The sequence below is a fragment of the Lagopus muta genome, chromosome 24 (genome assembly GCF_023343835.1).
Source record: "Lagopus muta isolate bLagMut1 chromosome 24, bLagMut1 primary, whole genome shotgun sequence".
NCBI classification, from domain to species: Eukaryota; Metazoa; Chordata; class Aves; order Galliformes; family Phasianidae; genus Lagopus; species Lagopus muta.
Window position 1 is genome coordinate 478996 of NC_064456.1, and position 25270 is coordinate 504265.

At 55.6% G+C, this 25270-nt stretch overlaps 1 protein-coding gene across 1 annotated transcript in view; it reads left to right on the top strand.

Moving 5' to 3' along the window:
- LGR6 (leucine rich repeat containing G protein-coupled receptor 6) overlaps window positions 1-24660 on the top strand; it is a 74671-nt gene extending 50011 nt beyond the window's left edge. Inside the window, exons 5-18 of the mRNA XM_048925612.1 lie at window positions 2010-2225; window positions 7136-7207; window positions 13902-13970; window positions 14362-14433; window positions 15224-15295; window positions 16038-16106; window positions 16995-17066; window positions 17921-17986; window positions 18252-18323; window positions 18432-18503; window positions 18814-18939; window positions 19505-19665; window positions 21169-21249; window positions 22354-24660. Coding sequence (XP_048781569.1) covers window positions 2010-2225; window positions 7136-7207; window positions 13902-13970; window positions 14362-14433; window positions 15224-15295; window positions 16038-16106; window positions 16995-17066; window positions 17921-17986; window positions 18252-18323; window positions 18432-18503; window positions 18814-18939; window positions 19505-19665; window positions 21169-21249; window positions 22354-23582 — 2449 coding nt within the window. The 3' untranslated portion in view covers window positions 23583-24660. The remainder of the gene's footprint in view (window positions 1-2009; window positions 2226-7135; window positions 7208-13901; window positions 13971-14361; window positions 14434-15223; window positions 15296-16037; window positions 16107-16994; window positions 17067-17920; window positions 17987-18251; window positions 18324-18431; window positions 18504-18813; window positions 18940-19504; window positions 19666-21168; window positions 21250-22353) is intronic.
- Window positions 24661-25270: the final 610 nt, after the last annotated feature.

A 25270-nucleotide genomic window follows, 5' to 3' on the forward strand; every position in this document is an offset into this window, starting at 1 on the left:
CAGAAAGTGCTGGGGCAGCCCTGAATCCATGAACCCATCCTGGACACCAGAACCCATTTCGGACCCATCTTGAGCCCATCTGAAACCATCCTGGGCCACCACGAACGCATCTCAGACCAACATAAACTGATCTTGGATCCTCTTAAACTGTTATGAACCCATCTTGGACCTCACGCCAAGGTATCGAGAGCCCTTGGCTCTCTTTCAGCGTTTCCATTTCTGAAAGCTTAATTTGGTTTTGAAATATTATAACTCTTCTCAGCAGATATTTTCATTGTCTGCTCTTTAATTAATTAAACTTGAAAGAGAGCATTCACTTTAAAACAATTTTCAGTAAACATATAGGGATTAAGTAAGCAGTACTTTTTAATTTCTGAGAAACAAATGGTGGTGCCAACAACTAACAGAATTCTTATGCTGGGGAAGGAATGGAAAAATTAAGCAAAGATTAACATTTCCCACACGAGTTTTAATTTTGGTCGAAAAGTTCTTGTTTGTCCCAAAACATGTTGATGAAAACTCTCAAACAGGCTCTTTAATCTCACCCTGAGCTGCTGCAGGGTTTCCTTTCCTTCTCTTTGTTCTTTGAATTTGTGGGAAGATGAGTGGGGCTGAACTGGGTGCCACGGGGTAAACTGAGGCAGGCTGTGCACCGCGCTCTTCCTCTTTGAGGTGAAAGCATCCGCTCTCATGTTGGTGTTCTGAGCACAAAGGCAAACCTGCAGCAGCCACACTGAGCTCTGCGGGTGACATCTTCTCATCTACGGCTTCCCCTCCAAACCAAGAGAGCTGGGGGAAAAGCCTGCCCTAGGAAACAGAATGAGCTGCTCATGGGCCTTCAGCTGGGGCTGTAGGAAGCGAGTTCCAAATTGTTCAGTTTTTGGCAAAAATGTTACTTCCAGTAGCCAGAAAGATGAGCTTCTGAGCCGCGTTCTTGCTATGGATGCCACGGATCCGAGGGCTGTGCGAGGCAGCGCTGCTCCCTGCCTTCCCTCACGCTGTGATGAGGGGCGCAGCGCCTCTCAATTCGGAGACCCTTCAGGTGATCTGCAGGAACACGAGGGGCTCCGTCAGCCAGGGCGAAATCTGAGTTTTCTCCCCGTTGCTGAAATCGGTTCCTGGTCGTCCGTCCAAATCTGAAATGTTTTCCTCTTACATTTTGATTTCGAAATCTGCAGATAACGCATTTTATCCACCTCACTGCTGTTGAAATAAGAGATCTTTATGCGAGATGATTCCCAAACCTATTTCTTCAACTTTTTTTTTTTTCCCATACTGAGCTGAATGTCTTTTGGCTTCTCTCTTCGTTTTTGGAACAAAAACAAGTCTTAAAAATTACAGATTCTAACCAAATTAAAGCTCTGCTTTTCAACTGCCTTAAGGATTCCATGATTTAAAAAAAAAGGGGGGGGGCAATTGGTGAATCGAGGAGAGAGAAAGGCCTGGGCTGGTGCAACGTGCAGCTCTCGGGTTGATTCCCGTGCTGTGACACGCGGTCTGATTCGCGCCCGGTGTTTCCTGCCCCCGTTCTGCTCGGGTCTCGCACAGGGCGCTGCTCGCTGCAGGCGCCTCTCCAGGCAAAGCATTTTCCTCTCGAATGGGGCTCTTCCCACTCCGCTTGGTTTGCTGTGCGCCCCCCGGTTGTGCGCAGGGCGGCGCTCTGCGGGGTCAGGAGGACCCACGGTAAGTCTGGCCCTGGGGCGCGTGGCTGCGATGCTCCGTTGTAGGTTGGAGCGCTGCTGTGCCGCCTGCTGCGCCTGTGTGCACGGGAGCGGCCCATCCGTGTTGCTTCCGACCACCAGCAGCGCCTCACGGCCGTCAGGAGGGGCAGCCAGGAGCCCGGAGTGCAGGCAGGGCCCCGCGCCGACCCCGCTGCTCTTCCCACCCGATCCCCCTGCCGTCCGTCCGTCCCGCCTCGGCACAAAGCTCCCTTTGCGTAACGCTGCGGTGCTTCCAGCGGTGCCGGCTCCATCTCTCACTCCTCCCTGCCCTGTTTGTTTCCCACCCAGACGCCTGGATGCCAACCTCATCTCCGTGGTGCCCGAGGGGAGCTTTGAGGGGCTGCAGTCCCTGCGGCACCTCTGGCTGGACGACAACGCGCTGACGGAGATCCCGGTCCGAGCTCTGAACCGCCTCCCAGCACTGCAGGCCATGACGCTGGCGCTCAACCAGATCTGGCACATCCCCGATTTCGCCTTCCAGAACCTCAGCAGCCTCGTGGTGCTGTAAGCTTTCTCCATTTGTTCTCCCTCCCATCGATGACAAGGTGTTGTGGCCGTGCAGCGCTCCTCTTGCTGTGAGATTGGCTCACGACAACCTCACAGCCCGTTGATACCAAATGCCACTTCAACCTTTTTTTTTTAACACCATTTCCAAAGTGGGGCAGCCGAAAAGCTCCCCGTCACCTTCCAAAAAAAACATGGTTTGCCTTAAAGAAGATCAGTGTCTGGAAACAAAAAGCAGATCTTGTTCTGCTGGGGAAAAAAAAAATAAATCAAAGAGCGAAATGCCTCTGATTTCTATGAAAACTTTGAGCAAATCTGATTCTGAACGACTGGGCTGAGCTCAACACCTTGTCCACACCTCACACGGGGCTGGGCCGCGCTCCTGCTGTCTGTGCTGGGCTCCATCCCAGCCCTGCAGTGCTCACTGCTGCTGCTTGCATGGCAAAGAGCGAGCGGCAGCGTTTGGGGGTGCGGGGTCCAGGGGGGTCCATCGCCTCCATGGGACACAGCAGACAGAAACCAGTGCTGTTGTGCCATTTATGAGGTGCCTCCCGTCCATCAGCAGGGCCCTGGGAATTATCTCACGCTTAAAGGAAGTTTACATGTTTACATTAGCTAGTCATTAATTTTTGGGTGTTGATTAATAAGCTCAGGTGTGATTGCCAATTAATTTGGAGGTCCTGTATCTACATGAAATGCTGTCAGCTGGGTGATGTGCATGTTTTGATATCGGGGTGTGAAGAAACCTCAGCATGCGGTGCCTGGGGAAAGCGTGGCAACCATGTCACTGTTAGAAGGCAAAGTGTGTGCTGACACATCTGTCACAGACTGAGCCCGGCCGAAGCGCAGCCCAGAGCTTTATTAGCATCAGCTTCGGTTGTTCAGGCAAATCATAAAGGCTTCCTTAAGAGAAATGGCTGGGAGCAACTTGAGCCATGTCAAATAAGTCATTTTTACCCACAACAATGCCCGTCCTACCAGGGCATCCACAACCCACAGTGCAGCCGCTTCACTCAGCATTAATAGCCAGCAGGGAGGGTGAGCTGACATTTGGGTTGTTTCAGTCTCCAAAGCGTGCTGCTCTCGTTCTTGTTTATCCCGCACTCTCAGCAAGAAGCAACTCCTTAATTAAACAGGCAAGCCCAAGAAATAAAAGCCATTGACCGTGAGGTTGTGAGGGAGAGAATAGCGTCCCAGCACAGACAGTAGGGAAGGAGCAGATGTGTGGTCCTGCCGGGCTGTGCGACACGGCGCGGAATTTTTGTGGGCTCACAGAGCGTTTGGCAGATCTGCCCTCATAAATCTGCCCCACGCCGCCATGCAGCCCCCCATTGGCAGCAGTGCAAAGTAACCCCGCGTCCTTCTTGTGCCTCCGTTCATCTGGCGGCGTTTCCCCGCCCCGCTCACCCACCGAGCTGAGCACAGCTCCCAGGCGTTGGCTGAGGGGCGCAGCGGGGTTTGCAGGGAGGTTTTCCCTACTGGGATGCAAACGATGCACACACGTGTTCCTCTGCTGAGGGCTGAGCGCACGGTGATGGCGGAACGGTGTGCTGGGCAGGGCTGGCGTGAGCAATTCGTTACCAAGAACACTGCCTGAGCAGCCGGGCCTCGTTCACGGGACCTTTTCAATTTGCAAAAGCGCCTGTTCTCATGAGGACTGAGTTTGCTGCCTTGGGAAAAGTGAGTTTCCTTCTTCAGCGCTTGAGGGAGAAATGAATGGTGCTCCAATGCTGACAGCGTCACTTCTGATCAAGCTTCATTCTCTGCCCAACAAGTCTAATGCTTGTCCTGCACCACTGGCAATAATCAATGGGAATTTGCACCATTTATGATTTAGATGTCTCTATTCATCCGTAGCTGTGGATGAACAGAGACAAAGGACAGATTTGCCTCAACGGAGTGAGGGATTCATCGTGGCAATAGCTGACCCAGTGGGAAAGCTCACATCGAGTCAGATTCAACCTTGTTCGAAGTCCCACAGTGCGAATGACTGATGGAGCATGTTTGCATTGGTCCTTTTTTTCTTTCTGAAGATGAAAAAATGAAGTCATTAGGAATGAAAGCAATGGAGAATCCACCACTTCTCTTTGTAGTTTGTTCCAGGGTTAATCATCCCTGTGTTAGCAGAAACAGAAAGAAAAAGCTCACGTTTCCCATTCGAATTTTCTTTGGCTTCGACTTCAGATGTCTTATTATTCTTTTCTCTGCTAAATCACAGAACTATTTCAGTACCCATTTTCTGACCAGGAGGGATCCTATACATTCTGCTGCGCTCACTACCCTGAGCTTATTTTTAATAAGCAGAGCAGACTGAGTTTCCTAACTCTCCATCCTGGTTCTTTCCATCCCTTGGATCCCCGTTGCTCTTCTCTGTGCCCATTCCAAATTATCACCATCCATTTCACAGTGTGGGTACCAGAAATACACAGAACCTTCTGGAGCTGCTTTCACCACTGCACTGCCCAGGTGGAGCATCCCTTCCATGCCCTGTTGTTGATGCAGGAATCGCCTTCCTGAAGCACATCAGCTGCTTTTCTTGGAGTGCTTCTCGTCTCACCAACCAAGGGACCAAGCAGGACGAGGCCCTGCGTCCCATCCCGGGGATGATGGCAATCTGGCCTCTGCAGACACAGCAGAGGAGCCGTGGAGATGCTGGAAAACCCAGCTAGTGGATGTGCGACCCAACAGAAAGCAATGACTGCCTTCCTCCTTCCTGAGCAAAGCCACTTCCAGGGGGGGTTGTCCACAACCAGCCCTGTCCTGTGCTGCACATGGAGACGCACGGACCTCAGTGCTTGCTGGCTTTGCTAAGGACAGAGTGAATCCCATCTCCAACAGGAGAGGCTGGGGGGCTGGACTCGATGATCTCTGGAGGTCCCTTCCAACCCCTACAATTCTGTGATTCTGTGAGGTTCACAGACTGCTTGTGTTTGTGCGTCGTGAGATGGTTGTTTACAGCCCAGAACCAAACATCCCTATCTGCCATCACACCAGCTGTAATTTACGGGGCAGAATATAACGCTGTGTGGGCTGAGCTCAAATTGACAAACATTAGAGATGTTGCAATTCCACTTGTTAAAATGTGTTTACCATTGGAGGGAAAAAAAGGGCAGGATGGAAGAAAAGAATGTCTTTTCAAGTGTTTACCTTTCCAGTTTATATTGCATTCAGACTGGCTTGTTTCTATTATTGCCATGTGGTTGGATAATGACTCCAGACTTCAGCTTGGACGACAATTTTTCTTATAACTCCCTTTTTCGATTGCTCTTAATTTTCTCACCAACAAAGCACCCTTCGGATGACTTCCATTACTCTGCCTCCAAACAAAGCCCCTTAGAGCCAAATATGAACACAGCAGGTGATGGCTTTTCTGTTCTCTCTCCTGGCCTGGCGGATAGCAGCACTCAGAACCGAGCTGCTCTCATGCCCCAGCCCAGGCAGTCGGGCTCTTTGTGCCGCCCCAGCGCAGCCCCACGGCTCTCGCTTCTTCCCCAGCGCTCAGCATTTCCTCCCTCCTCACAGCTGAGCTGTGGGTTCCTGTGCTGAGGGTGAGAGGCTCCAGATCCAGAAGCCCCATTTGCCAAGTGCCACATCCAGTGTTCAGAGGGACCCAAACAACTGGCACCGTCCTGCGCTGGAATTGCCAGATGAAGTGAGAACAGCACGATCTGCGGCGAGCTCATAAAGTTTGACAGAGGAAACCATTTGGACCTGAACTTCTTTTCTTGTGACAAAGAGAATTCCTCCTGCAGGATTCAGCCCCAGAGGAGCAAACGCATTTCATCACACTTCTCTCCCTTCCTGTTCCCTTCCTTTGAAATGTTTGCACATCCCCACAGCTCACATCCATCTTGGGCTGCTTTCTGAGCCGCGCTGCCCTCGAGCCTCCCAGCTCCCTCCTGTTTTACCCCAAGAATTTGGCAGTGGGAGCTGTGTGCGCTCAGCCAAACGGTTCCCACTTGAAGCCAGGTGGAGCGAGAGATTTTTCAAGCTGAGACAGATTGAGATCAAGCAGCAAATAATGAAAAAAGCCATTGATTCACCTGCCAGTGTGCAGCCTCCTGCGGGCTCTTGGAAGGAGGTGCTGGACTACGGCTGGTGCAGCTCCGGGTGTGGGAGGGGGACCCCAAGGCAGCAGCAGATGAACCACAGGGGGCTGTGTGTTAAAGGAGAGCCTGAACTGGTGGGGAAGCCGACCCTGATGGGGATCAACAGGAGTGTCCTGCCCTGGAGGATCTCACCTCTGCGGCGGGCGCTTCTGCATGCAGGGAAGGAGCTCCCCAGTGTGCTGGAGGTGGGCTGGCTGAAGCGCAGGCTGGGCAGCAGAGTTGTCTCATGTTTGATGATCCTTAGGGTCTTTTCCAATCTGAGCAATTCTGTGGTTCTGTGATTCTGTAACTTTCATTGCAGTCAGGAGCTGATCCAGGACTGGAAGGATTTTCTTTTTTTTTCTTTCTTTCTTTTTCTTTTTTTTTAAGGAACAATAATAAACTGTGAATAACAGGATTATTTGGAGCTCAGAGCTTTCTTGCTGCTGTTAATTCTCTGAGGAGTCTGAGTATAGCTCTGCTCTTGGTAGCACCCAGTGCCCATGAAGCCACACAGCTTTGGTAGGGTCAGGTCCAACGTTAGCTCTGCAGGGTCATTTGTAGAGTGTTTCTTAAGGGTTCAATTTAAGCATTTTCACCCAAATTTAAGGTCTCAGGAAGCACCTGGACTTCCAGGGAGAGTAGGAGCTGCTCCATGAGCACTACTGCACCCAGCGTATGTCCCATGAGAGGGGGGAGCACCTTACAGCACCCTCACCATCCCTGCACAGCCCACGCTCGGCTTGCAGGCTGGGCCACGGCTCAGGTTGGCAGGAAAAGTTCATCTCTGATCTGCAGTGAACACCTCTGTTCTGTCCGCAGGCACCTCCACAACAACCGCATCCAGCGCCTGGGGGCGAAAGGCTTTGATGGGCTGCACAACCTGGAGACGCTGTGAGTCGCCTTTTCCCCTCTGTTCCTCCCCGGTGTGCTCTGCCCTGCCCCGTGCTGGGGAGCAGCGTGTGGCCGTGGGCCCCTCTGAGCTCCCCCACCTTCCAATAGGGCCTGGGCTGCCTGCAGCGCTGCCCCCAGGAAGGGGTTGATGTCTCTGTCAGCTCCTGCTGCGCGTTTCCTCTTTGCCAAGAACGGGGCAGGACAGACCTGCATTTCTGCCCCTACTGCTGCAGAGGGCTCTGCAGGAGGGTGGGGGCTCTGAGGAAACAAATCTGCCCTCGGTGCAGCGCTGGCTCCGTGTGTCCCCACTCCTCACCACTCACACGCAGTCCCAAAGCCTTCAGAACAGCAGACGCTGCCAAAATGAGGGGTTGGATTCAGCACAGGGCTGGCTGTGTTCGTGGGGATCTGTGCAGCATCTCTCTCTGAGAGGCTCTCGTGTCACCTGGCAGCACCCAGAGCTAAGGCCACGAAACACGCAGCAATGGAGCAGTCTGCACCAGGACAGCCTGACCCTGCAGCCACAGCGCTGATGGCAGCCCACTGCCCCTACCCTGCGGCTCCTGACCCTGCTGAGCAGGGGGGGTTTGCCTTTGGAAATGGGGCTCTGCTCGAGGATTGCTCCACTCCGGCTCTCGTGGCCCCAACCTGGGCTTGTGAGTGCTGACATCCTGCTCCAGCCGCCTGCAGCTGCGAGGCAGGGTTGTGGGTGAGCTCCTCCTGATCCACGGTGCTGATGGAGCGCCTTAGGAAAAGAGAAGGATGGCTCTTACCCCCAAGCTCCGATTCCCAGCCTCGCACTGAGCAGAGCTCTCTGAGGAGCCTCTCGTCCCTCCGTGGGTTCAGCACCCATTCACCCTGCAGCAGAACTGTCTGTGCGTGGTGGCTGCACCAGCAGAGCTGCCAGCGCCGCAGCTCCCGTGCGTGTGGGGACTGCTGCAGCCTCCTGCACGTACCCTTTAATTCAGGTTATGATTACATTCTGTTGACAGCACTTAGCACGTTTTCTTGGCTGGTGCTGGCAGCGCTGTGCTCTCGCTTACCCTGTGGGCGTCACCTCCTGGAAGGCTGCAGGAGGGGAAGAGCTGGTGAAGACAGAAACATCTCCGGGCTTCCTAAAATGAGCGCTTGTGGCCAAGTGCTGATTATAATCCAGGCACAATGGTTGAAGAGCTGTAGAGCTTGAGTGGAAAGAATCGTTTTGGGGGGAGTGCAGAAGAGCCCGCGCAGCTTTAGATGCAGAAACCGAAGGGAAATGTTTCTCTTCATATTCGGCTGGACAGGAAAGTGTCTATTTTAGCAAATTCTGGCAAAGCTCTTGGAGAAGCAGCACCTGGCAGGGCGGTGGGGGAAAGCCCACCATGGACGGACCGTTCTGCCAGCTGCCTGAACTGGGTGACCACGGCCTCTTCACCTTCTGCAGATGACACAGCGTCACAGAATCTATAATCTCCAAGGCTGGAGAAGATCTCCCCATCCCCATCCCTGCCAGCTCCCCCTTCGCCATGCAAACCACTTGGAAGGAGCAAATCTTCATTCATTTAAAAAGCTTTTGATTTTTTTTTTTTTTAATAGCTCTAATAAATTAAAACCATCTCCCAGGAGGGCCGGATCCCAAACCTCTGCTGCGGGCGGTCAATCTGCCCAACCTTGCCTCACACGAAAAGCCCCGACCACAGCTTTCACAGCACACTGCCCCATTATCTGGGTAATTAGCCGAGGCTGTAAACGGAGAGCAGAGCTGGAGCCGCCTCTGAGAGCTGCGTTTTCTGTGGAAGGAGAAAAGCGAGCACTGATACAACACACACCTGAGGAGCTGAAGGCAGAAGGAAGGAAATGGGAAATATCTCCACCACAGTTCGTATGAGGGCTGTTTAACCCTTTTAGGGCAAAAGTGTTGTTCTGGAAAACACTCTGCCTTGCTCTTCTGATGGGATTTGGCTTTGCCAACATGTCCCCCCCCCCTGCGGATGCTCTGCTGGCTGCCTGAGGAGGCAGGGGATGGAGAAATGGGTTTTGGGAATAGGAACCACAGCTCAGAGCTGGGTGGTTCTGCCTCTGGTCCGAGAACAGGGCTGCAAAGTGCATCACCTGCTTCAGTCATCGCATGGAAGGTGACTTTTCCACCCGGGCAAAGTCCAGAAGCACTCAGTGCTGCCTGGGAGGCCCCTGTGGGCTGCCTGCTCCCAGCCTGCTGCTCCTCTCCTGAGCACAGGAGCCCACGGTGCCTCAGTGCTGAGCTCAGGCTCTGAACCCACACCTTCCCACAGGGCTCTGAGCTTCACCTGGTTGTGTCCCTGTGCAGACACACAACGTTTGGGGAGATTATGAGGAAAAAAACAAGCAGTGAGCAAAGCCAGCCCAGGTCACTGCGTTTCGCCAGCTTATGGCTGTGCTGTAAGGCTCATCCCCTTCTGGACCCCCCGGGACAGTGACCCGTCCCCTCGTCGTGCAGCCCGTGCCAATGCATCACCGCAGAGAAGAAATCGCCCCCAGTACCCAGAGCTCTGCTCCCCGCCCCCTTCCTCTCTTCCAACACCAAAGTGCCGCGGGGGGCGCAGGTTTGTGCCCGGGGGGGGAGGCTGGGGGTCCCCCTGTCCTTCCTGCCGGTCAGCAGCACCCCGCTGTACCCGGCGGTTCTCCCCGCCCCACCGCTCCCCCCGCGTGGCAAAGCGCGGCCGCTCTCCTCCTCCCCCTCCCCGACCCTTCAGCCTCGCCGTTATCGTTTGTGTCCCACCGCCCCGCTTTCCCCCGCTCGGCGCTGCGCTCCTTTGTCTCTCTTCAATGGTTCGTGCGTGGCAGCGCTGCGCTCCCGGGACCCCCCAGGAGATCCTGCTCTCAAAGCCTTGTTTCGACCTTGTTAAATAAATCACACGGAATTGAAAACACATTTAATTCAGTACCTTCCTCGGTTAGAGAGCAGACAGCAACGCTGCTTGGAAGAGACGCATTCCGGGCACTGCTGCGTTTTTTAATGGAGAACAGAGCTCCAGGACGGCAGCTGCAGACATGCAATGTGGACGGACAGACGGGTCCCCCCGCGCTCTGTGAGCCCCACGGATGTGCAGCACGGTGTGAGAGGTTCGGTGCGTCCGGGCCGGGCTGTCAGCACGCAGCCCTGTTGGAGCTCACTGCTCTTCTGGAAGAAATGGGTACCAGCACCACCCACAGCCCTGCCACCACATCCTGGGTGCTCCTTGTTATCTGCTAAAACGGGCATCTGTGGGCCACGTTTGCTCCCGTGGATGAATCCCAGCATAGGGCAGCTCCCTCCTCTCTGAAGTCTCCATCTGGGTTTGTGCTGCTGTGACACGAGAGAAGCGTGGCACCACTGGCTGCGCCTGGCAGCGTTGCGTTTTGGTCAGCAGCCCGGTTCAGAGCCATGGAGAAACGCAGCGGGTCGGCTGGGCTCAGCACAGCTCCTGAGCCCCAGTGAAATCTCTCCCATTGCAGCAGTGGTGATTTCTGGGGAGCTGGCAGTGCAGGACAGCAGGGGATGCAGCCCCGCTTTGGGACACAAACAGCCAGCGCTGTGCTGCCTCCTGCTCCTAATTGTGTGCATCTTCAGGTTTATTAGCTGCAAATTTGCGGTGTTTTGTGGCTTATGCAAGAATTTATAGTACTGCATAATTGGGGTTTTTTCTTGTCTGTCTTCTTGCGTGGAACCACTAACAGCCCCTAACAGGCAGAAAATTGACCAGAGACTCTTTCCCCTCCTTCTCTCTTTCTGGCCCTGTTGGAGGTATTAATAGTGCTGTGTGCTGTCGGCTCCAAATCAGCCCAGCACTTACAGCCCAGAATAGCTGCGCCTTTGATGTCAATTTGCTTTCATTTCTGCATAGACAAGGCTGGTTAAGATTTTCCTCATGCAGAGCTGCAGGCTCACTACAAATAACAGCAGTGTGAAGTCAGCCTCTGCGCTGTGCTGAGGCTGAGCCCTCTAAGAGGTTTTCATTGTAACGTGGAGCACAGCTGAGGAAAGCAGTTCTTTCCCAGTTGGTTTCTGTAGACTTGTGGGCTGCGTGACTTTGCTTCCAAAGGCCTTCGATGGTGGGCAGAGCTCCCTTCCTTGTGCCATTTGGCGCTTCTTCTCTTCCCACTTGAGGTTTTATGAAGTTCTCCCATTGTTTTGGGGTGAAGATGTCCGTGGGGTGTTGGTGTTCTCCAATCCAGCAATGCTGGCGTTGGGTCTGCTGTCCCAGATGCACCACCCCGCAGCCCTGAGAGCCCCCCGCGCCCCTGTGCTGCCCCGCGGCCACCTCTGCCCGTGGGCCACTGCAGTCATTGGGGACAGTGTCACCTGGCGGCAGGTCGGGCCTTCTGCAGCCATCGTCCCGAAGCTGGATGCTGGGGGAAGGAGCTGATAGTGGGGTTGGTAACAGTGGAGCACCAGGACCAGAGAAACGTTGGGATCAGCAAAGTGTTGGCACCAGCAAAGCATTGCAAAGCAGCTCAGAGAAGGCATGGAGGGGGAGCGGACACTTGAAAGAGTTTCCTGCAGCACATCCATTTTCCGTGTCCTCCCACCCGCAGAGAGAGGCTCACACGTCTGCAGAAGGAACCGAGGGCTGAACTTCCCTAAATGAGCAGAAATATCTGATTCCTGCGGAGCTCCTCACTGCCACCACCGCTGCCCAACGCAATGGCTGGGGACCACTTCTGGGCCACCGCCTGAACCAGGGCCAGGCTGGAGCTCCGGGAAGGAAAAGGAAGAGACGGAGAAGCCGCCCTCAGGTGCTGCCCTGGGTTTGGGGCTCAGGGAGAGCTGCCCCTCTGCTGGGAAGGGCTGAGGGCCAGGGAGCACCGCAGTGCCCATCTCACCCAGCACCCAGGCAGACGGGCTCCCCACGTTTGGCACAGGGCAGTGCTGGAGGCAAGGCTGCACCCAGAGCTGGGGCAGCGCTCAGGGAGGCGGTGATGAGGACAGATGGGTTTATTTCCCGGGAGGGAACCTCGCTACGCCAGAAACCAGGAAGCACCGCAGGAGCAAGCGTGGGCGCATCGCCTCTCCTCCTGGGCACAGCGGCGTTGCTGGCGGCCAGGCTGCAGCAGCGTGACTACACCTGGGTGCACTTCCACTTCCCAACAAGCCCAACGCATGCCAGGAGCCGGCGGTGGCTTTTCTTCCCCAGAGGGATCTGCTGAACACAGCGCTCTTTGTGTGCGCCGAGCGCGGCGGGGGAGGCGCGGGGATGCTGCCAGGCTGGGAGAGGTGTGTGCTCAACTCAGGAAGGACGGGTCCTGTGCGTACTTGCACACACATCGAGGTACAAACAGAATGTTCATCTGCTGATGAAAGAGCAGCCTGCCTGGAAGAGACCCGGCCTGGAAAGGAAGTGCATTTCTAGAGAAAGAATGGGCGCAAATCTTACAGCGCCGAATTACCCCAGTCAATAGCATTGGGTGCAGATCCAACACCTCCTCTGTTCATGAATCACAGGTGATGTGAGTTCTGTCTCTGTTGGGCAATACTTCCCACCTGGCGGCCTTCAGGCACGTCGGGTATCGCTGGAGATTCACCATGGCAGCGCCCAGCAGGCAAAGCCAAAGCAGGGACACAGCGTGACTGCGGTGCAGGGAGGAGGGCAGAGGAGAAGGGGGGGAAGGAGGTCAGAATGGAATTGCTGTGCCTGGGCCCAGGGGGTGAGGATTACAAGGAAATCGGGCAGCAACTCATTGCTGTGTGAATGGGTGGTTATTTCTGTTCTGTAAACCACAATCCAGGTTACGTGGTAATTACTTCAAGGCCCATTAAGTGTAATTATACAGTAATATCCAGGAGCCCGTAATTACCCTCATGTTGCAGAGTATCTCCCTCTTAAAACTCAGTGAGTTTCATGCAGGGAGGAAGCAGTCAGAGTTTTCAGCCCTCGGGGTCTGGGCTGTCCAGAAGGAGCCAGAGGGGCCCATGCTGGCTGGAGCTGCCCTTAGGACTCCTGGCTGCCAAGGGTAATAAACTGCACTTGTCATTATGACCACCTGTATTAAACATATCCTATTGTATTTATTGTACTGCAAATTAAACTTAACCTCCAGAACTGTCCACCCCTCTTCCACATCACTTCCACCTTTGGCTCATGGTTTCAATGTGAGGTTCACATTGCCATCAGCCATCGGAAGAAGACCTGGACCTTCTCAGAGCACATTCCTCATAGGGTCCCCAGCTCGTCCCAGCAGCTGGGAGCTCCAGCACCCCTATGAGAAGCACCAAGGAAGCTGTCCCTGCTCTGCAGGTCTCTGCTCCCCTTTACAATTAAGGAGAGCCCTTCCATGGGCTGAGCTGAAGCTGTTCTCATGTTTCTTGTTCTTCGTAACATCCTTTTGTGGCCTGGAAAGGCAAGATAAATGGCTCCCAGCCCCAGTGCCTGGGGGAGAGACTCTGGGAGAGGGGAATTGGGCGCTGGGGACACAAAGCAGCAGCGTGGCCCAGCTCTGGGCACCAAGAGGCTGGTGGGGAAGGAATGCAGATGGCAGCAGCTGTGGGTTGGACTGGCCCTCCCCCGACAGTGCTCCTCATAGGGAACGTTCCTGCAGCAGGAATGTGGGAGAGCTGGTGTGCAGGCAGTGGCTGGATGGGCACGGTAGGAAAAGCCTTTCTGCCATGCTTAGCGACCAAGTTTCCATCCAAGGCACAGATGCACCCCACCGAGTTCCTCCAGCAACACTGATGACTGCTCTCCTCTCCGTCTTTCAGGGATCTCAATTACAACGAGCTGCTGGAATTCCCAGGGGCCATTCGGACGCTGGGCCGACTGCAGGAGCTGTGAGATTTCCTATTTATTCTTTTTCAGAAGGGTTCTCTGTTGGAAAGTGACCTATCAAACTCTGCCCATGCTTGCACTGGGGAGGGCGCTCAGCTCAAGCCCTTCTTTTCTCTCTTCCCACTACAAACACAGCACTTCATCCCCTCGCAATCACCCGAGTTGACTCCCACAAAGGTAGAAGAGCCAAGATAGGGCAGCTGGCAGGGCTCCTCAGTCCTGAGAAAAGACTTTGTCCACTTGCTGAGCTGATGCTGCAGGCAGCACTGAGCCTTCACCCCCTATTTTATGTGCATCTTCTAACGGCCCTCTGCCTCCAGAAGTGTTGAGGAAAGCAGGCGCCTCCAAGCCCTTCTCATGCGTTAATATCAAGATGTTTCTTTCTCCCAACAGCGGTTTTCATAACAACAACATCAAAGCCATCCCAGAGAACGCATTTGTTGGGAATCCCCTTCTCCAAACAATGTAAGAAAATTAAACGGTGTTTCCTAAATCTTTACATCCCCCGGGAAGAGGCATTTCCTCACATCTTTGGTTGGGATTTCTGACAGTTGTCAGCACGACCGCAATTTGACATTTGTTGTATGGAGGTTAATGGGAGCTGAAATTATCTCCTTCCCAGCTACGCCTCCAGTTCTCTGCCATGGGTTCTCCTTTACCCACAGCTGAACTCTGCTGCAGCCAGCAGGGCTGACGGTGATGAAGGAATGGGAAATGCGAGGCCACGTTGTGTGCGAGGGGATTTCCTAAGCCCTGGGTGACATCTGCCTCATGTTTAGAAATACCCGCAGAGCAGTCAGCTGGGTGAAAACAGCCCCTGCCCCAGTCAAAATGAAGCAGCCTCCCCCCGTCTTCCCCACGGCGTGATGTGGGGAGGGACACAGCACACTCATGTCCTCGCTTCTCTCCGTTGAGTGTGACAGGCAGGAGAGATGCTGTGGGTTTTGTAAGATCAGAGCTGTGGTCACATGCAAGGTGTTGCACCATGGAAGGATCGATGGAGGGCTTTGCCTCTTTGCAGCCTGCCTGGTTCAGCAGAATACTGAAGGATCCTTCTAGAGCAGCAGGATTGGAGACCTCAGTTTAACCAATGTTCAGCCCAGAGAGGCTGCTGGGAGAGCCTGGGAAGCAGGGGTTCCTCACGGGGCAGCCAGCGCCTCTGCTCAGCTTGCAGCTTGCTGCCCAGGGCTCTCACCTGTAACTGTGCCTTCTGCATGCACAGCAAGATCTAACCAGCTGCCCGTTTCCTTTGCAGCCATTTTTATGACAACCCCATCCAGTTTGTTGGACAGTCTGCCTTCCAGTACTTGCCAAAGCTACACACTCTGTAAGTTCCCCAGGCAGGTCCTCAGATACACAGCCAAGGCCTGAGCCTCACGAGCAGGACCCCTCCGTGCCTTCTCCATGTCCTGCTTCCCAGAGGCCTCATGCCAGCAGGAGGCCATGGTCCATTCTTCTGGACTGCCCCAAATAACTCAGCTGAGCAGCCAGAGGTGACAGCGCTTGCTTTGCGTGGTGCTAATCACCCCATGGTGCTCAGGGCCACCACTGCGTGCCGGGCACCACAGCAGCAGCTCCACATCCACCATCAGCAGCCCTGCTGCAGCACAGCACTGGAGATCGGGGCAGAGGTGACCTCAGAACTGCTCCTCACAAGGCACAGCCAGCCTGTCACTGCAGGAGCACACAGGCTGAAAACATCCCTCCTTGGATGCTCGTGCATCCAACAAATGCCCAGGCCTGGGAGGTGTGGCTGGGATGCCCTTCTCACATTCCCAATGGAAATTATTATTGTTTTTAATAACGCAATTTGGGTAGAAATCCTGCCAAGAATGTCAGTGGTTGGAGGAGGTCTGAGCTTGCCAAGCCTCTCTGCACAGCAACACTCATCCCCAGCGCAGTGCATCGGTGCCATGGGAGACGTCTGCCCGCTGCCCAGCAGCAGTGGCACACAGATGGCAGCAGCACCTCTGGGTCTGGGCCTCCCATCGCCACGTTTGGGGTGAGGGGCAGCCTGGGCCCTCAGGCAGCTGCTCCTGACCTGCTCAGTTCTGCCTCTTTCCCTGCAGGTCTCTCAACGGTGCAACGGACATCAGAGAATTCCCAGACCTAAAAGGCACCACCAGCCTAGAAGTTTTGTGAGTGGCAAATCTCTCCCTTTTACCCCACTATTTGTGCTCTGCCCTCTTCAAGGCGGTCCAGGACAACTCTCACAGTGCTGTGCAGCTCTGCTCCTCCTGGGCTCAAACCTCTCTGCTTCGTTTCATCCCTGTGGCTCCTGAAAGCGGCTTTCTTCTCCGTGAGTTGCTCTCTCGGTACTGTTGAGCATGCTCTGATCTTTTGGGGTTGTTTTCTTTTTTTTTTTTTTTTTTTTTGGATTATTTTCTTCTTTTCCTTCTGCATCCGTGAAGGAATGAGCCTTTGGCTGCGGTCTGTTGGGATCAGTGCCTGTCTGCCCACCCCAGGACCAGCGCCGTGCAGTGCAGTGTGATGGGAACCTCTGCTGTGTTTGCCGCATCGGGGCTGGGGGCTGCATGCCCAGGGGAGCAGGCAGCAGCAGGACGCAATGTCTGCAGCCCCATGGGTCTCTGTGGGGCACGGTCTGCGAGCAGTGCTGCAATGGGGGCACAGTGAGTGCCTGCCCAGCCCTGGCTGCACCTTGCTGCCGGGATTGGGGCGCCCCACTGCCCATACATGGGATTCTGAGGCAGTGGTGGCTCTGGAGAGATCACCAGTCTGGGTGGTGGGGAACTGGGACAGCAGGGTGTGCAGCCAGCTGCCCCAACACGGCCGAGGACACCACTGAGTTCAGTACCCAGCAGCGTCCGAGTTTCTTGCATTCACCTTTAGCAGGCCCAGCAGCAGTGCCCATTTCCAAGGCAGTTTTTGGTTCTTTCTGGGTATCTCAGTGTCTCACATATGTTGTCTCTCCTGCCTCTTCCTGGGTTCGGTAGCTGGCCTTGCAGGTAGCAGAGCCCTTGCACTGGTCCCACTGACAGCACCTCTTCCCTCTGCTTTCCCCCCAGGACGCTGACCCACGCAGGCATCCGCCTCCTCCCCAGAGCCGTGTGCCAGCAGCTGCCCAACCTGCGCGTCCTGTGAGTAATGTGCATTTCTCCGTCCTGTCTGCTCTTCAGAAAAGCACCGTCAGAACCCAGGCTTTCCTCTTGCCTGGCTCAGGGAGGGGTCTGGCTGTGGAACACCACCTCATGGTTCTGTACCTGTTGTGAACACACCTCCTCTGCGTGCCCTATCAGCACAGCAAGGCTTGGAGTGATGCTGAGAGGGAGAGCGTGGTTTGTCTTTAACCTGGCACCCACTGCGCCAGCTCAGGAGCAGACCCCTCTGTTCCTGAGGTCCCCAACCTTGTCTGCAGTCAGTGACATCTTCAGAAGTGAGTCATGAGCCAGATTTATACAAGTTTGCAGCCTGAGGGCAAGAAGAAGGTTTGCCTCTCATCAGTCTTTACACACACGAGCTGGAAATGAAAACAAGACTCTTCCAGGAAAGCAACAAGAGTGAACTCTGGATCACAGAAGTTGGAAATGAGAAAAACACAAAAATAAAAGAACAGCATTTGTAACTTAGCAGATCATAGAGTTTTGGCTCCAGCTGTCCCTGCAGGGAAGATCTCTCAGCTTAAGACATCTGAGCCGACTCGATGCCACCAAAATGTCCCCGCTGCCTTTGGGACACTCAGGGCTGCAGCGCCCCATGTGCTGGTCTATGTTTGCAAATTATCAGGCTGTAAACCTTCATGTTGTCAATGCCTGCCCCTCCTTGTGAGCCAGCTTTTATGAGGACAGCCCACCTCGCTCTTTGTTCCTCTTTCCCCATTCATTTACTGACATTAATTGCACTGCTATCAGGGTTGGACACCCGCCTCCAAAGAGAGGCACTCGCCCTTCATTTCTTCTCTCCCTAACGTCCTGTGCTGGTCTCTCCCCCACAGAGAGCTGTCACACAACAAGATTGAAGACCTGCCCAGCTTCCACCGGTGCCAGCGGCTGGAGGAGCTGTGAGTACAGAGCTCAGGGCAGAGGGGTGACGTTGGCGGCAGAGCAGCCCAGCACTGAGCTCCTGGTGCTGGGGGGGCTGAGCACTGCGCTCACTGCTGGGAATGCAGAGGTGTAAATGCGGGATAAGGGCGCCTTCCCCGTGCATTTTTGCCCCCTGAAATAAAAGAAGTTTCCCAGACTCGCATGACTTCCCTGCGCCAGCCTGCTGCGGTGAGGCGTGCAGCTGCCTTCAGCTGTTCCTCAGACCAGTTTCTGCTTTTCCAGGGGTCTCCAGCACAACAGAATCCACGAAATCAGAGCGGACACCTTTGTGCAGCTGACAGCCCTGCGCTCCATGTAAGCTGTGCAGTGGGGACGGCCGCCCCGTGCTGCCGGTCAGGCTGCCCTTCCTTCCCTCCGCTCGCTCTCCGGTTCTGCTCCCATCTCAGTATCCTTCCCTTGCAGAGACCTGAGCTGGAATGACATCCACTTCATTCACCCCGACGCCTTCGTGACGCTGCGCTCGCTCACCAAGCTGTAAGTGGCACTGATGTTCGTTCTGCAGTGGGATGAAGCGCCCCGTGCTGCCTGGCAGGCGGTGCCTGCATGGTGCCGGCAGCAGCAGACCGAATCGCAGTGCTTCCTATTGGTGCCAAAAGTCACACAGAGCTCCCAGCACACACATTAACCCATCACTGCCCCATGGGCAGCAGCCCCCATCCATCAGCTCTGGATCCTGAGCCCAGGCAGCACCCAGCCCCACTGCAGTACTGCATTTCAGGCAGAAGGCATGAGGCGGCCGGCACAGCTCCCGGGTGCACTCCAGCTCTCTGCTTTCCTCCCACAGGGATCTGTCAGACAACCGGCTGGCAGTGCTGCCACTGGGTGGATTGGGCAGCTTGACCCACCTGAAGCTGCAGGGCAACCCTGCACTCTCCGAGCCCTTTGCTGAGGACAGCTTTCCCAAATTAAGGTACTGCCTGCATCCCAGGCCCCATCCGCTCTTTTCCTTCCTGCTCTCTGCGCAGTCTCTACTTGCTTCTATCAGTCAGCCTCCCCCTTTCCTGGTTTATCCCATGCTTTCCAGGCTGACAGATTGAGGATGCTCCATCTGCTGCCATCACATCTCATGTTTTATAGGCTTCCATGGGAAGGCAGCGCTGTGCTCTCAGGGCAAACCCACACACACAGCTGGGAAGTGTGGAGCAGCTCAGGGCTCCTCTGGGGCATTCCTCCACTCACCCCACTCCTGCCTCTTGGTTGGGTTCTGGATCCTGAGCCCAGGCAGCACCCAGCCCCACTGCAGCACTGCATTTCAGGCAGAAACCCCTCAGTGATGGGCACTGAGGGAGCCCATCACTGTGGGGTGATGTGGGCCTGCACTCTGTCCCACGCTGAGTCCCTTTCAGGGAACCAAAGTTGCACTGCAGTGTGACCACTGGATGATGGATTGGCTTCTGATGCATGAAAATTCAGCACAAAGTGTGTAGCAATAGGGAGCCAGAGTCACATTCAAGTTCCCTTTTCCCCCTCTGCAGAGTCCTCGAGGTACCTTACGCCTACCAGTGCTGCGCCTATGGAAGCTGCAGTGGGTTCTTCAGAGCATCCAACCAGTGGGAAGCAGGAGGCGCGAGCCCTGAGGATGAAGATCCCCACAGGAGGGCCCTGGAGCTCTTCCCAGGTCACGCAGACAACCACTGTAAGTAGGCTGAGCGGGACGATGCTCTGCAGCACCGTCATGCTGGCAGTTTGGGTGTCAGCCAGGCTTGCAGGTCGGACGCTGCCAGCGGCCTCGGAGCAGGCAGAGGGATCCTCCTCCAGCTCTGGTGAATGGGCTGTGAGTGATGTCAGTGCGTGGGAGAAAAAGTGCATCAGGCACTTCTAAACCTTCATTCACATTCTAAGAGAAAGATCCAGCGCTCTCGGAGGCACAGACGTGGCTCATTTCACTCTGCTGGCAGCGAGGTGGGACGCGGGCTTGGACACGTTGGGCAGCACAGAGCCTCTGGAAGGATGTTTGCTGTTATCACTGGGACACACAGAGGGCGGACCCTGAGATGGAGACAACGAGCTGAGAGGAGCGTGGACTATGTGGGCACCTCTCATGGGAGGTGGAAAGAGAAGGAAGAGCGCGGGGGACACAAACCCATGCAGGGCTCACAGGTGGAGCTGAACAGCACTTCCTGCTCTGCGGTTGATTTTTTCTGTTCCTCAAGATGCACTTCTGCATCAACCCCACGGATCCTGCTGCACGTGGCCATCAGAGGGGAGCACAAAGCACAGCCCTGTGTGACCCCATTGCGAAGGAACCTCAGAACGACACAAAGAAAAGCGTGAGCTCCTCTCCCTCTTCTGTAACTGCTCGAGAGTGGAAATCGTGTTTCAGGACGCAGCCGGGGGGCTGTGCTTGTTTATAGACTCACATAAACACCGAGGCCATCTGCACCGCCCGGGTCTGTGTCCATTTTGCTGCCATCTGCCCTGCCCCCATGCTGCTCCTGCCCGGTGCTGGGGCTCTTTGATGACCCTGAGGATCCTGTGCCGAAACACCAGTTTACCCAACCCCTCCCGCGGTGCCCAGCCGGCCTCGGTGCCATGGATTCCATGTGAGACTGGAGGGGAACACCGAGTGCTCGCAGGCTGTGCCGGATGAGTCTCTTAGCAGCTCATAAAGGCTCACATTTTTGGATGTTAAAGCCTTGGGTTTGCCTGAAATATCAAACCACAGCACTGCAAATGTGGAGTGAACACGAACATCCTTCCTCCTTTCCGTTCAGTAACACGTGGGCTATTTTTGATGATGAAGCTGTTGAGATATTACTGCTTTACTTAATCTATTTGTGTTTCAGCTCTTCCTTTCTGATGGTCAGCAGTGGGATTTAGCTGTGTTAGATGAATCTTGTAACAGGAGGGAAAAGGTCCCCAAACATTCCTTCCCTGTTAGAAAATGACCTCGTTACAAGAAAGTAACTCCAAAACTTTTGCTGCTTGGGGTATCATAGAATCACAGACCTATGGGATGGCTGGGTTGGAAGAGACCCTGAAGATCACAGAGCCATAAGAATGGTCGGGTTGCCTCCCATCAGCTCATGCTGGGAAGGTCTAAGTGGAGGGCAGGAGGTGGGAGAAGCTTGTGGCCCTGCTGGCCTGTTGGCCCTGCTCATTCTTCTTCAAGCACTGCTTCTCTGTTGCTTTCTTGCAGATGACCTCGAGGCAGATGAGCTCCAGCTGGACCTTGAGGACTCAAAGCTGCACCCCTCTATCCAGTGCACACCCAGCCCCGGTGAGCAGCCAGGGAAAGCCTTCCCTCTGAACATACCTGCACACCTTTGAGCATTGCTGAACTCTCAGGCCCCCCCAACCCTTCCTGCAGCATCTCATGTGGAAACCACATCTGAGATCCTGGCCCAGCCCTCAAGCTGGGCTCTGTGAGAGGGACAGCTGCCTTCTCCCACTTGGAGGGAGCTGCCTTCCAATGGGGAGAGGACAAAGGCGTGGTGTCCCTGTCCTGGTATCAGCAGTATCACCCCTCCATCACCCACCCATCGCCCCATAGTCAGGCTCTGGCACTTGAAGCAGCCGGTGCTGTCTCCTAGCCGCTCCAGACTATTGCATGACAAAACCTTCTCCTTCATCTCCCATGGAAATCCAAATCCTTCCCAAAAGCAACTCTCCCATTTCACTGTCTCCTCTCTCCTTTCTCCTTCGGCAAAGAGCACCCACTACCTGTCCCCTTCTCACCCCTGCACAACTCCCGTCTCTCATTCCCTCCTTTCTCCACCTCAGTCCTCCATCATTCACTCTCCCGATATCCTCCCACGTTCTCTTTGCTCAGGTCTCTCTATCCCCTCCCTGACACTGCAGCTTCCTCCCTCTTTCTCCTTGCCAACTGTCTCCCTCCCTAACACTTCATCCTGTCCTGGCCGTCCCCTCTGCACAGAGGTCGTTCATGCCAACACAATAAAACCCAGCTCAGCCAAAGCTGTGGGTTTAGGGCAGAGCTGGCAGTGCACAGGGATGCAGCATGCTGCGGTCTCTCTTGCATCCCCTCTCCACAACTCTGAGATCCCTGGGGTGTGGGGGGAACAGCAGCACCTGGCAGAGGAGCCCAAATGCCAGGCTGAGCCCAGGAGCACCAATGAGGCTGGAAACCCACAGAAATGTGGGGCATTATGGCCTTGAGCTCCTCTGAAAGAAGTCCCCTTGACTTCAGGATTCAGCATAGGGCAGGGGTGGGACAGGAGAGCAAAAGGACTTTGCTGTGCACAGAGTCACAGGGTGACAATGCTGGGATCTGCCCTGAGGAGCTGGGGCCGCCGCTCTGAGCAGCAGCACCGGAGCAAAGCGCTGGTATGGGGTTTTAACTTTGGGTTTGGGTTTCTTTCAGGCCCCTTCAAGCCTTGTGACCACTTGTTTGAGAGCTGGATCATTCGCCTGGGCGTCTGGGTCATTGTTCTGGTCTCGGTGCTCTGCAACGGGCTGGTGGTCCTGGCTGTCTTCGCCTCTCCCAGCTACCTCTCTCCAGTCAAGTTTGTCATCGGCTCCATAGCCGGAGCCAACACGCTGAGCGGCGTTTCCTGCAGCATGCTGGCTCTCGTTGACGCCCTGACCTACGGCCACTTCGCGCAGTTCGGCGCCAGGTGGGAGAGCGGCACGGGCTGCAGGGTGACCGGCTTCCTGGCCGTGTTCTCCTCCGAAGCCGCCATCTTCCTGCTGACACTGGCTGCAGTGCAGTGCAGCGTTTCGGTCTCCTGCGCGCGGGGCTGCAGGAAGGCACCCTCCCTTGGCAAGGTGAAGGCGGCGGCGCTCGGCTGCCTCTTGCTGTCCTCCGTGGCCGCAGTTCTGCCTCTCTTCTCCATCGGGGAGTACGGAGCATCCCCGCTGTGTCTCCCATACCCCATCCCGGGTGGGAAACCCGCCACCCTGGGCTTCACCGTGGCCTTGGCGATGACGAACGTGCTCTGCTTCCTGATGGTCACAGGCACCTACATCCGACTGTACTGCAGCCTGCTGAAGGGCGAGTGCGGCGCTGTCTGGGACTGCGCCATGGTCAAGCACGTGGCCTGGCTGATCTTCACCAACTGCCTCCTCTACTGCCCGGTGGCCTTCCTCACCTTCTCTTCCACGCTCAACCTCTTCCTCATCACCCCCGAGGTCATCAAATCCGTCCTCCTGGTGGTCCTGCCCCTGCCCGCCTGCCTGAACCCTGTGCTCTACCTGCTCTTCAACCCCCACTGCAGGGATGACCTCCGCCTGCTGCGGCAGAAAGGCCGGGACAGGGGCGGCTGCCCCCAGCCCTGCGGGCTCGACGACGCGGAGAAAAGCTCCTACGACTCCACGCAGGCTCTGGTCAGCTTCTCTGACATCGACCACATATTCGAGACGCCCGATTCCCTGGGAGCGCACCCCATCCTCGACAGCTACCGCTTCCCCTCCGCGACGCTCGTGCCCTGCCAGCAAAGGATGGGCGCCGGGGGGAGGCAGCGGGGCTGCTCCGAGCTCTGCCCCTGCCTCAGTGACAGCGCGGTACTGACGGCTCCAGAGAGCGGGGAGCCGACCGCCCGCAGCCCCCGGGCCGCCTCCTGCCCCCCCCCGCCCTACGTCTCTCACGTATAGAGCTCGGAGCAGCCGTGCCCACAGCGCGGAGAGCCGGTGCCAGCGGGCTGCTCCACCTCCAGCACCAGCGCGACCCGTCTACCCCCGCCCCCCCACATACGCTGCCCGTTGCCAAGGTCCTGGAAGGGCTCTATGGCTGCGGACGCTCCGGGCTGGCCACGGGAGGGGACCGCGTTTCCCTGCTAGGGACTGTGTGGGAGGGACCCCACCGGCTCAGGGAGACCCTCCTCTCATCGGCAGCAAAACCCAGCCCCAAGGACAGCTGAGTACACACAAGGCAGTGCTCTGCAGCAGAGACACGTGGAAGCAGCCAGCTGCAACGACACGGTCACCCATAGGTGATGGTAAACCCGGGTCCCTGCGGGCCTGCAGAGCCCTGGAAGTGGGCTTGTGTGCCCTTTACACCAGCAGCTGCAAAGGCAGAGGAGATGGGTTATGAGCAGTGTACTCGTTGGGGCTGCTAATGTCGGGTGGTTTCTGTGCTGGGAGCCTTGCTGCTGGGCAGTGCCTGCTCCTTCAGCCAGCGCCCCGGGCTGGGAATGCTACTGCTCTTTCAACCCAACAATGGGTTTCTGACCCCCAAAGCAGCCAAATCCAAACACCTCCCCCAAGAAACCCTTGTGCTTTGCCTGTAGTCACCTGGCCAGTGTGCCTGGGGGACATGGGCCTCCCCCCACTCACAGAGCTCTCCACCTTCGCACCTCCTGCCCAGAGCTGCCAGATTCCATGGGGAATGGTGGGGACGGGTCTGGCTCATTCCCTGCCCCCAAATCTCACCCTGTAACAAGCTCTCACTTCAGGAGCACGTGTCCCCCCCATAGAAGAGCCCATGCGGGGGCTGTGCTTGACCCCCCTTTGTGAAGACAGCTCACATAGAAGGGAACAGAAATCAGCTTTGTGGGATGGCAGTGTCACGAGGACACAGGCCGCTGCGAATGGTCCTGAATTCTCTCCCCATGGCTCAGGGATCTCCCAGATCCATTCTCCCACCACCACCACCTGCCACCCGCGGTCAGCTCTGGGCAAAGCTTAAGTCCTGCCGGTGTTACCACAGCTGTATCAGCCATCCATCCCTGTGAGATAATAAAGGAGCCCCGCTGCTGACCAGTGGCTGCTTTCTGACCTCTTGCGTTGTGCCCTCTTGGTTCGCCCTGCGGCTGCCTGCCGCTTCTGCCCTGGGGAAAAGTCTAATTGTGTGTGTTGTTGTGTGTTTTTTGTTTTTTGTTTTCCCTCCTGCACTTCTTTCCAACTAAATCAATCAATTAAAATAACTGAATTGTTTTCTTCTTCCCCCTCCTCCTTTTCTTCACACTTTGGTAGTTTTTGTTATGGGAGGAATTTGAAAGCAAGAGAACATTGTCCTCTTCTGGACGTTTCCAGAAATGGTAGCGAGGCAGGAGGGAGCTCAGCTGCGAGGGAACTCAACCCATCTCTCCCTGCCACCACGCCTCAGCGTCGCCCAACGCCCATTAAGCGTCAAGGGAGAACTGACCCGGTGCTGAGCTTCCGTATATTGGAAGAGGATGTGTTTGTGCGAGCCCCCTTTGGGATTTTACCCGTGCAGATGATCTTACTGAAGATACGGACACAAATATTTGAGCGAACGTTTGTAACTTTGATACCACAGACTTCAACAGCTCGCCTGGCGTTAAGGCAGCAAAACCCACCGCACCGCACCGGAAACGGGG